Here is a 12,344-nt window from a genome sequence, read left to right as displayed (position 1 = left end):
ACAACAGATAAGTGCAGTATCGTATTTGAACTACCCACACTGTGGTATGACGAAGGAAGAGAAGTTTAATGTCTTCTTGAAATTAACAATTAGCTTGTGAATTTTAATTCAGATTTTATATAATGATATTCATATCATTTATGAATTTAAAGAGCATTTTGGGGGGTTCTCATTTATATCTCTTGCTGTGTCATAGTCATTTGTTTATAAATTACAGTGTAATTTAATAGCAAAATAACTTTTTAGTGCACTTCTCAGTTTTATTTTATATCAATTGAATTCATGTTTATAGATGTAAATGCATGTGATGAGGGGGGGGGGGGGGAGGGGGGAGCATGGAGGCGTTTGTATTGCAAGAAACTTTTTTTGTGGATCGAATAAAAATACCTTCTGATGCAGAATGTTACAGAATCAATACATAAGACTAGGATGGGAGGCTCATATTTGAACCAATATTATGCAAGTTCAGCCAAACCTGCTCTGCCTAAAAAGACCAAATTTGTTGTTTCCCTTGAAAATAGTGTCTTATTGAAACATCTACTAAAGGAACCTGTCTACAAAGACCACGTATTTTGTTTCCTTTGGGCTGTTGCTTTAGACAGGTTTAACTGTAGTTAGAATGTGTATTACTCAACTGATTGCTCTTTCCTGATTCATCCCTGCACACACCTGTTCTCTTCTAGGAATCTATTACTATGTTGACGGCCTCACCAGTGGGAGTTCTCTGAATCAACATTCCACCTTGATCAGTCCAACATTCAGCCAGACAGGAATAACCTGCATAGTGTCGGTGTGGTACTACATCTATGGCTCGTCTTACGGCAACCTGGAGATCAAACGCAAAGTGGACGGTAAGGAGAGAACCCTCATGACCATCAACGAGGCGAATGCGGTCAGCGAGGAGTGGACACAGGCCATAATCACTCTCCCTCCATGCTTGGCTAACTTTAATGTAAGTGGTCAGCTTTAATTTCATTTAGAGAAACCTGGTGGTTTCAGTATATGAACGCTTTGTTCCACCTATGATACTGACTAACTCTACTCTATAAATTATATTGGCTTCTTGTATATAGGGCTCATATCTGTATCTCTCTCTCTCTCCCTTTCTCTCTCTTGATCTCTCTCCCCCTCTTTCTGTTCATCTACAAAGTGACTCTGGCAGACCTTGATTCATGTCTTTCACATGGTGACGTTAAAGTTTAGTTCCCAGATGTAAATTATTAATTATCCATGACTGCTACAAGTCTTTAAATAGATCTTTAATCTGATCCCCACTCAATTTATGTTACTTGTGCTGTCAACTAGTGATTTTGCTATGTACATTTTTTTAATATTTGTTATACATGTATGCGTTTATTCGCAATTCTATGTATCTGTTTTTATATTGAGTGAATAAATGATTTGATTTGATTTGTCTGCATGTAGAAACCCAGTTACAAACACACAAACACTCACACCAACTTTCACACACAACACACATGCTCTACAGGTCATTATTTTACCATCCATTGGATTTGCCATTTCATTGTAGAGGTGTTGTGGTCTAGTGGATAAGTCGTTGGACTGTGGATCACAGGGTCCGTGGTTCGAGTTCCGCCATGACACTAATGTCCTTTGGCAAGATATTAATATACATTTGCCACTTTCCACCCAAGTGCTAAATGGGTATCGGTAGGAAGAAATTCTTTGAAGGCTGTGAGCGCCAATATCGGCTGCCTAGCAGAGCCGGGGTAATACTTGGAGCAAGGTGCTCTAACTATTACCACATAAATCTGTGCTCAACCATGCATGGTGTATATGTCGTTATATAAATATCCAATATTATTGTTACTATTATTCTCTGTGTAGATCCTGATAGATGCAGGAAACAAACAGAACAACCCTGTCTCAGGAGGTTACGCGGTCGATGACATCCGCTTCGATGACTGTGCATTTGATGCCTACTCACCTTCTGAGTCCTGCCCTACCGATTCCTACCAGTGCAGTGATCAACAGTGCTATGATAAGGACAGTGAGTGTGACTTGGCGAAGGATTGCTGTACAGATAGCGGCAACGGCAACGATGAAGCCAGTTGCTGTAAGTACTATAAATGTTTATCAAATCCCGATACCACCATATGTAGGAAAGAATAACTTATTCAGGGGATTGTTTCACAAAGACTAAGATTGACTTTAAGTAGAACTTAACTATGGCAGGCCGCTCATGCCACTAGTTCGATCCTCTAACCATTCCTGGCATTGGTCTCTCAAGGGACGTACAAATCGTGGTAACAAATCTACAGAAATTACATGATTTGATAATTCATTATTGAAGGCAAAAATAATATCTAAAGATCATAGTTGAGAGACCAATGGCGACATCATCCAGTGGCATGATTGGCCTGCCATATTTAAGTCCAACTTAAATTAGATTTTAGTCTTTGTGAAACACCCCCCCCCCCCCCCCAGTGCCATGCGATCACTATTGTGAATTGATGAAAGACTGTTGTACATGACCTTGAGAAACAAATGCCAGAAGTGGGCTCCTGTCAGGGTAGAAAACATTATTTATCCCAAAGCTATCCCCAAACAGCCAATGTGAGTTGACCAATAAGTGCTGCATCAATAGAGAGACAAGGACAATGATCAGAGAAGCTTTAGTGTGTTTATTCCACTCAATATCTAAATATTATCAGAGAGATGATAATTATACCGGGACCATGGGCAGTAATTAACTGTTGCTCATGTGCACATCAAAATTATTTGGTAATTTTGTATCCCAAATGTGACGAAACATAACAGAATATTGAAGACATGTCTTATAAAAGTAGCATTTTAAGTCATATTGTACCTGAAGGGTGTTTCACAAAGATCCTTAGTTAAAGTTAACTCTAAGTTATTATTATTATTATTATTATTATTATTATTATTAAACATTATGGAGAGTCATTTGTAGCCTTAAAATACAATATATTAAAAAGCAAAAATTCAAGAATTTTAGACTTTTCATAAATTCCACATCAAGAACATGAAACCTCCTTGATAAAAGAAAATATGAATGATTTGAATCAACATTTCATGCCTTTTAAAATAACTTTTACAAAATATTTTCAAAGATCCATAATTGTTAAGTCCAACCTAGAGATAAATTCAACTTTAGGATCTTTGTGAAACTCCCCCCTGTATCCCAAATGTAACAAAACATAACAGAATATTGAAAGTCATTTCTTATAAAGGTAGCATTTTATTGAACCTGATCCTTTAGTGTCATTTCTCATCTCCACAACTCTACGATGGTTGTGTATATTTGTGATAGAGGTGCCGTGGTCGAGTGGATATGTCAGCGGACTGTGGATCACAAGGTCCGCGGTTCGAGTCTCGTCACGGCACTGATGTCCTTTGGCAAGATATTGATCTACATTTGCCACACTCGACCAAGATGAGGTAAATGGGTACCTGTTAGGATTATTCCTTGAAATGCACTGTGCACTGATTACGGCTGTCGGAGCTAAAGCTAGGATAATATTTCCCAAAGCTCTTTAGAAGCGCATAGAGGCATTATATAATGTGATATGTGCTATACAAGAACCAAATATTATTATCATTATTATTATTATATTTGCCTATTGGTTGCAGCTACCTACAAGCAGTGTGACTTTGAGGCCGACCTGTGCAGTGTCTGGAGTCAGGTAGCAGACGACGCTTTTGATTGGACGAGAATCCAAGGTAGCAAGATGAGCCAATTAAGATTTGACCACACGCTAGATTCTGAAGATGGTAAGCTAAAAGAAGAAAATGTTGAACTTCTTTCAAAATGTATTGATTTGATTTGATTTGATCTATTTCTCCACTCAAATATCCACAAATAAAATTGATATATATAAACCATACAGTATTACATTATATAATAGAACAAATAAATTATGCAAGTAACAAAATACTGATCATGAAAAAGTTTACAGAGTATATTTCAGTTTAGGAATAAGTGTTGCCTATGATGATCCAATTTCATTTCTACAATGTGTACTTTTTGTGAAAATCATGAACAGACGTCAGCTCATTTATTCTAAATTGTGAAAAAGTATGATCTCTTTGTATTTCCATTGTTAAAAGAAAAAAAATGTATGTAATGTTTTTTTCAAAGATGAACAAAAAATGTTTGTACTCTCATTGCTAATCATTTCTATTTTGTCAATACAGTTATTATTTTTGCCAAATATTCAATATTTACTTGTATATATATTGCAAAACATTATTCCACTATTTTGGACTTTTCTACTACTTCGTTTTCTTCTACAAGCTCTTAAACATTTTGAAAATATGGAACGTATAATCAATTTCAAGAAAGATTGTGTGATCTTCATAATAAGAACTGGCAGATATTTTGTTAAGTAACTTTGTTGATAACTAGTACATTATGTTGTACTATATATTCTTTGTCTAGTTATCATTATGCATTAGAATTGCTTTAATGAATTCCTTTTACTGAAAAATAAAATAAAAAATAAAAATTTACATTTTGGGACTAGTAGGTCAAGATCAAAGTCATCAGTCGACATATGATTAAATGTTTCTGTTTTCATTATGATATATTACAAATAATTTTATTCATTTCCTTAACTGAATTTTGGGTGGAGGCATATAGGAAACAGAGTCGTGTTTGTCTTGTTTTAAAATGTATTGCCTATTTAAAGCCAGAAGCAAAAAAAGGATGATTTCACAACCTTCTGCTACTCTTCAAATTATATTTTCATGATTTGTTTGTCATAAACCACTTTACCCTTGGGCGAGTATTAAATCTATGAACTCTTTGATGAAGAATGTTACATGTGGTATTAAACGTTTGTGATATTTGGGTCTACAAAACTGCCATACTTGTGTCCGATTTCCTCCACTGTAGATATTGCCTATTTATAAATAAGATGTCCTCTTTTTTTTCTTGCTTTTAAGAACATGTGTGAAATCATTATTACTCTTTTTGTTGGATTCTTTTCTACAGGATATTACTTGTATATGGATCCACAAAACCGAGCACAGACTGGAGACATAACACAACTTGGAAGTTACATCATCAGGGCAAGTGATACCAACTGCAAGGTGAGTCTCTAAACAGTTGTACCAGTCTGCGAAAATTCTTGCAAATGCACATGGTGGATCCTAAAACTGAATTATATGACCCATTGACTCCTGAAAGCACTCATTTCAATAGGGCTACTACAGGAATCTCCAGGTTTGCTTAAGCCATGGTTTAATAAAAGGTCTTCACTCTCATGAATCTTGTTCAAAGCATACGTTTATATGTAATGGAACAGCTTCTAAGGAAAAAATATACATATTTGTTTGAAATTGTATAAGACATAAAGATAGATCAGACGACTGTATTGAATGTAATGCAATTAATTAAGACATGACTTCTTGAATATAGTTATTACGATAAATGTGATTTATTTTTATATATTAAAAAGTGAAAATTCAAGTATTTTAGATTTTTCATAAATTCCACATCAAGAACATGAAATCTCCTTGATAATAGAAAATATGAATGATTTGAATCAACATGTTATGCCTTTTAAAATAAACGGCTTTCCATAATTGTTAAGTCCAACTTAGAGATATGTTCAACTTAAAATCTATGTGAAACACCCCCCTGAGGGGTAATTAATAATTTTCGCTTTTTACACCCCTGCCACAAGTTAAACCATTTTAATACTTTATGATAATGTAAGGCCTTGATCTAGTGTGAATTTAACTTTTATAGATGCGGTTTTTCTACTACATGACCGGGATGACTGGCGGTACTCTGAATGTCTACACTCGCACAAACATAGGAGGCCCTCTATTGCTCCGTTGGACAGACTCAGTTGATCACGGGTTGATGTGGGTTAAGAAGGCCATTACTCTGAACAGTGATGAGATCTTTCAGGTAAATATTGAGATAGCGCAGCTTTTCTTTGACTCTCCAAGCCATGAAAGAAAAACAAACATTTTTTTAAACACTTAATAATGTCTATATTTGTATAGCAGGGAATTATTGAAGGGGTCAAATTGGTAGCGTAGAAGGAAGTCAAAATGGCTTTGAAGCAAAAATTAACATTTTAATTCTTCACTTTTGCCTCACTTTTTTGTGATTGATTTGAATTGCAACTTCTTATAACCATGGAGCCCTGATGATGTCATTATTTAAATCTGAATTATAGGTCATCATAGAGGGGGTCAAAGGTGAGGGGTCATCAGGTCACTTGGCCATCGATGATACGACCTTTACTCCTGAGTGCAGCGCGTCTGGATCCAGCCTACCTGCATTCACTACAATGGCTCCCACTACTGCTACTGGTAAGATTATATCAAATCATTAATGTTTTAATTAATACAATTAAAACATATCAAAGGGGTAGAGGTGTCGTAGTAGAGTGGTTTGTATAAGCACTTGACTTTAAATGCAAATGTCGTGGGTTCGAACCCCGACACAGCCTTTCAGTTATGCTTATTCCTATCCAAACTTGACAAAATCTTTAACAGATTAAAGAAAATCAAATTGTTAAAATTTCATGCCCAGGAAATTCTGCTTTTCTATTTTTTTTTTCAAAGAATAATTTATCCTGATGACAATGATTTGGACGATAAAAATTGTTATTATAATTACTTATCATGTACTTATTAATTACTTCCTTTAAGTGAAATCTGTATGTAAAGCCTCCTCAAGGGATACACGAAATGTGTTCTGTTTCAAGATGATGATATTACAGTGTTTGCCTATGGATTGATTATAAGGTTAATGTGTGTCATTGCTATGTCATTCCGTTATAATATATCAACTTTGAAAGTTTACAATTGCAACTCTTTGTCCTACCTAGCAACACGTAATATAGGCAGTTTGTATTCTGACTATTGATATACAATTATTCATAAACAGATGAATGCAACAATTTGAATGAAGGATTTGTGCATTAAATTCATATTTTGTTGTCATTTCAGTGCCTGCTACTAAGCCTAAATCGAGCGCAGGTACATCGTCTTCATCAACACCTTCCACCACAAGTGAGGAGACTACTGGACAACAAGCTACACATAGTCCTTACACAAGCAACAGTATGTATTGTCTCCAAATATCCGTTTGATATTCTAGTTATGATTGTATTTATTTAGTCCTGATTTATGAAAATTAGAGTCTTTTTGAGGAGTGAGTGGATGTTTTGTTGAAATACACAAGCAGTAAAAGATTCTTAACATTCTTGACTTTCTACATTTTCAATTTTTTTTTCTATTCTTTTTCTTTAACTATTTTGTCTTGTTAATTGTTGTCATTTATAACTTACTTCATCCTCTTTCTCTCCCCCCTATTCTCTCTTTGTCGTGCTCTCTTTTATTCCCCCCTCTCTCTCTCTCTCTCTCTGTTCTCTCCCCCCCCCCCCTCCCCGCTTTCTCTCTCTCATTATATTCCCCCTTTTTTCTCTCTCAACCCCTCTCTCTTCTGCCTCTCTGTGTTTCTCTCTCTCTCTCTCTCTCTCTCTCTTCCTCCCCCTCTTTCTCTCTCTCATTCTATTCCCTCTCCCTCTCTTCTCTGTCTCTCTGTGTTTCTCTCTCTCTCTCTCTCTGTCAATGTTTTCTACTAGTAAATTAATGTACAATGTAGTTGTTTGCCTATTTTCTAATGTTTCATATCTATATCTCTTTCCGCCTCCTCTTGCAATCCTGAAGCTGGTTTGATCGCAGGTCTGTCGGCAACTTTTGGAATCATCTTCTTCATCGTCGTGGTCTTATCTTTATTGTTTTGGCGCAAGCGCAGGAGGTATGAGTGAATATGGAGTTTTTATGTATGATCATTCTATGTTTCTACATGTTTTGGTGCAGGGGCAGAAAGAATGACTAAAGTTCTTGTTTTACACCCAACCTGTATAAAACAAATTGTACCTACTTTCAATCATATTATGGATCTGCATGTTCCGCTATAAATTTGGTTACATTTTCTGCATGTATGCTTTAATATTGCAATGCTTAAAATGACCTTATCTGGAACATTTTGGTGATGAATGAATGAATGAACGCTTGAGGGAATCATTCATTTGGTGTTCCATACTCATGATGTCATCGTGGTTGAGATAGCATTTGTGCACCTGTTATGCAGTGGGGGGGGGGGGGGGGGGGGGTAGAGAGTATGTACCGTATATGTGGGACAACAATTGAATCCTATGACCAGGGGGGATGTAAAATGCTTATTAAAGAATATTGTACTAAGCACTATACAACTATGACTATTAATACAAAATTCTGTTTGTCTAATTATTTTATTTTCCCTACTGTCTCTGTTATCTCTACTATCTATTTTCTTCCTTTTCTCACAATATTTTGCATATAACTTCTATTTAGTTTTTGTAATTTGTTCAAGTTCAATTTTCTTTGTGAATAATTTATAAATATGTTATTTTTCAAATGTCTTCTTTTGTATATGGTCTTGTTGAAAAAAAGCCTTGCGGCTAAAGGTAGGTTTCATATCACTGTATTGAAATAAACAAACAAACAAAAAATATTACTGTTATTAGATGTCTAATTATTATACCTGTATCTTTAACAGTGGCAAAGGGGACTTAGGACCTCTCAAAAAGAACATGGAAAACCCAGGATTCGATAAAGACTTCGGCAATCCTAACGTAAGTATTTGTATTTAAATGTTATAATAGTTTTCAAGAGCAAATTAATGAAATTTCTGTTATTTTGTGAATTTTTAGTATAAAGTCAATAATGATTGTTTCCAGTTGTCTGGTCTTACACTTCTTTGTTTTTTTAAATATATCATTATTTGTGTTATTACATCTTTTAATCATTTAAATTCGTTTTTTTTTAATTTTTTTTTATTCTTGAGTTTAGCATATTCATGTAACTAAATGTTTAAATATACTCTCCTCTTGCTTTTGATTACTTTCAACTTTTTTCATAAGGAAACCATGTTGACAAGACCGCCTTGGTCTTTTATGGTACCTTTGATCCCATGTATAATGATTTGAATCTGTGCTATTTTTCTGATTTGTAAGTTTGTATGCTTTTACAGGAATTAAATAAATTAAAGTTGAACTTGAATTTGTAAAGATTTTATTCATTTATGTTTTTTGATTTTCAAAAGGGTCATTCCAGTAGGGTCATGAACCTGACACCCCATGAAACCGACAAAACAAATAAATACAAAAGAATTACAACATTTTTACTAGACCAACAGCCCCAAAGACCAACAAATGAGCTAACAAAATCATCATGCCTCCCTCCATGTCTTATAGATAACCACATTTTATAAATTAATGATTTTTAAATCTCAAGATTACTATTTCCAATTTTGTTTTTGTTTTTACAGTTTGCTTTACAAGAAGTAGATACAAGCATGTTTGGAGAATACCCTTCTGAGGGCATGGTAAGTAATTTTAAAACCGATTTCATTTTGATAGCACAAGATCTCAGTTAATCCCTTGACTATGTGAACCGGGTGGTCCCTGTGTTAAGCATATCACAATGAGAGAATTCAGCACTCAGTGAGTTAAATAGGGAAGAGTTTCAAACCAGTCACAAAGATTTTTGAGAAGCCTGATCAAGGACGATATCAATACCCTTGTTGTAAATGCTGCATAGATCATGTTTGGATTACATCTGCACCTATCACAAAAAAGTAGGGGAAACCCCCGGTGTAGTGGTCCACCTGCACACCCTCAATCAGTTAAACCGCAAATAGAGACCCTATAGGGTTACATTGCGAGGATTCAATTCAGATGAAGCCAAATACGCCATATACAATAATCACATAAATGTGCTATTCGCATTACAATAGGCGATGGGCAAGGCTTTCTTCACAGGCTGATTTTTTGTTATCATTTTCTTGGAATCAATTCTACTACTTCAAGCATGATATGAATTCATGCATTATAGACAAGTTGTTAAAGACATGTTTGAAATGAAGGAGAAGTAGACATTTTATAAGTGACAGATATCTTTTACATGAAGCATTGGTTTTCAACTTCTTGAATATTTTTCCTTGATATTAATCACTATGAATACATTCACTTTTCAATCTGTATTCTAAAAGTTAATTTGTAAATATGTTTGTGATCTTATTAAGCAGAAGTGCGTGTCAACTGAGAGTGTAGTCACAATTCTGTATGCAAGAAATGATTTAAGTGACAACCATTTCTATTTTTTCATATTACTTTCTATGTTACAGCCATCTAGCGGAGGCATTGATAATCCTGTATATGCTTCACCGGCACGATTGCCTATTGATGAACACACAGACGCTTGATTACGAACAGCGCCATCAGTGGCGAAATATAACCATTTAGTGGAATTATGTCATGTTTCCATTATTGTACCATTCTTGTATTGTTCTTCCTTACCCCTCTAATTGGGCTCAAATGTCTGTTCACACTGAAACTGAGGCCTGGTTAAACAGCGCCATCAATGGCAAAATATAACCATTAACTCACTTGAGCTGTGCAGCCATTACGTATTGTATTGATATTATCCTCATTAAAAAAATATATAATTAGAAATGGCTTGATAATTGAAATGAAATGAATTTACGTCAACATCAACAGTATACGGAAGAAAAGGTAATCCTGTTGGTCTTCCGGTCGCCACTTCTTTATAGTTCTGATTAACAGACGAAAACAACTTTGCAACTTATCTATATCAATCAATATTCTAAAAGGGGTATTATGTTTCAGTTTGCTTACTGTTACTTCCTAAGAAATGATACACCGTTATCATATGCTTTTATTGAACTCATTGTTTTACATCATATCATGACTTGTGACTTTTGTAGAAATTCTGTTCATTTCATATAAGATTGCATGGACGCATGAAGGTTTATATACATCAATATTATGCTCGAATACACGTAGGCCGTTGCTTTTTATAAGTTCAATGTAGAGATGATTAGAAATTGAAAAACTATCTACCCAGGTGCACCTTATTAATGTTTAATGAAGTTTTAAGAAACATTTGTACATGTATATTCATTTGTAGTTGTTTATATATCTACACCGTACACGAAGGTTTGTCTGATTCAGTCTTTTCACTATTAAAGTAAATGTTTTTAATTTGTAACTGTTATTAAGAAAATATTTCTTATATAGCAAAATTGCATTCAACATTGGATGAGATTGTCTCTGTTCATTTTACTGAAATAAACATCTGTAAGAATTTTACAGGTTTACATGTTCATTGTAATTCATTTTCAAAATAAAAGAATCATGATCATTTTATCTAATGTTTATATTTTCATTGTAAGTCATTTCTAAAATGAAATGAGACTGGGAAATGAATTTAGACTGCCTATACCATAGGACATGCATGTCTTGATATCACCACTCTGTTGATATTGAAATGCATTGTTGCTATGTCGGATACATTTATGCGGTTCTCCGGGTTGGCATAAAGTTATTTACTGTATTTAATTTGTTCGTAATTTAAGTGGTCGAGACCATAAGCAAAAACGCCAAACTATGAGACAAGATTTGTCTGTGACCGAACACTGGTGGTGAGAGCCAGAAGGATGTTAAACCATTTACTTTCAAATAATATAGTTAGTGACCTTTTGGTTCTAAGCACCTAGTCCCTGTTTCATAAAACTTTTTATCAATGACTAAAAAGCTAATGAAATTGTGGCATTGGCTTGGCTGAGACCGAGAGCAAATCTGCCATAGAAATTTAACATTTGTTATTGATAACAAGTTTAATGAAACAGGGCGAAGGCATGGTGTGATCTGCTTGCAACATACACAATTGAAACTATCTTACAGTTTGAGCTGAATAAAAAATTCCTTAATTTTCTATTGTTTTCATCAGGTTTTTGTTTACATGTACACATATAGTTATCTTTACATATTAGTTAAATATGCATGTATCTTAGATAAGCAATTGTAGAAATTCACAATCAAAAGTAAATTACCAGGAAACTTTTGCTGTCATACATGTACATATACATTTACTGCGTCACAAATTTTGATATATTTTTTACATGTTTTCGGTATACTCATATGCATTTACTATGTCACCAATTTTGATATATTTGTACATGTACTTGGTGTTTATCTAGAGAAGTTGATATGAGGCCATGGACAGCTTGATGAAATAAAGAATTATGATTATCATGCAATATATAATGGATATGTATTTCTATTTGTTTTGCATTTTTTTTGGTTATGATAAATGCCCCTTTACATTATATGAAAGCTCTTGTTCTAGATCTTGTTCTCTTTGCTCTCTGTCTCCCTCTTTCTCTATCAATCTCTCTCTCTCTTTATCTGTATATTGCTTCCTCCCTCTCTCTCTCTCTCTCTCTCTCTCTCTCTCTCTCTCTCTCTCTCTATATATATATATATATA

General features: G+C 34.5%; 2 protein-coding genes across 2 annotated transcripts in view; both read left to right on the top strand.

Moving 5' to 3' along the window:
- Nucleotides 1–5,812, top strand: part of LOC757047 (MAM and LDL-receptor class A domain-containing protein 2) — a gene marked incomplete at its 3' end in the record, with an annotated part of 60,738 nt that extends 54,926 nt beyond the window's left edge. The window contains exons 53-57 of the mRNA XM_030994046.1: nucleotides 684–952; nucleotides 1,849–2,077; nucleotides 3,616–3,756; nucleotides 4,979–5,076; nucleotides 5,738–5,812. Coding sequence (XP_030849906.1) covers nucleotides 684–952; nucleotides 1,849–2,077; nucleotides 3,616–3,756; nucleotides 4,979–5,076; nucleotides 5,738–5,812 — 812 coding nt within the window. The remainder of the gene's footprint in view (nucleotides 1–683; nucleotides 953–1,848; nucleotides 2,078–3,615; nucleotides 3,757–4,978; nucleotides 5,077–5,737) is intronic.
- LOC115927535 lies at nucleotides 5,811–12,117 on the top strand. The gene is made up of 7 exons (XM_030993577.1): nucleotides 5,811–5,902; nucleotides 6,177–6,312; nucleotides 6,955–7,068; nucleotides 7,678–7,768; nucleotides 8,552–8,627; nucleotides 9,323–9,379; nucleotides 10,181–12,117. The coding sequence occupies exons 1-7, from the start codon at nucleotides 5,855–5,857 to the stop codon at nucleotides 10,256–10,258; spliced, it is 600 nt and encodes a 199-aa protein (XP_030849437.1). The 5' UTR covers nucleotides 5,811–5,854; the 3' UTR covers nucleotides 10,259–12,117.
- The last annotated feature ends 227 nt before the right edge of the window (nucleotides 12,118–12,344 follow it).

The sequence above is a fragment of the Strongylocentrotus purpuratus genome, unplaced genomic scaffold, assembly GCF_000002235.5.
Source record: "Strongylocentrotus purpuratus isolate Spur 01 unplaced genomic scaffold, Spur_5.0 spur5_scaffold_20, whole genome shotgun sequence".
Classification (NCBI taxonomy): domain Eukaryota; kingdom Metazoa; phylum Echinodermata; class Echinoidea; order Camarodonta; family Strongylocentrotidae; genus Strongylocentrotus; species Strongylocentrotus purpuratus.
The sequence above is the reverse complement of the archived record's forward strand: the minus strand, read 5'-3'. Positions and strand labels throughout refer to the sequence as shown.

Coding starts and splice junctions, on each gene's coding strand:
- LOC115927535 (XM_030993577.1), top strand. CDS start 5,855: ATGTGGGTTAAGAAGGCCATTACTCTGAACAGTGATGAGATCTTTCAG. Junction 6,313..6,954: donor GGCTCCCACTACTGCTACTG/GTAAGATTATAT, acceptor TTGTCATTTCAG/TGCCTGCTACTAAGCCTAAA. Junction 9,380..10,180: donor AATACCCTTCTGAGGGCATG/GTAAGTAATTTT, acceptor TCTATGTTACAG/CCATCTAGCGGAGGCATTGA.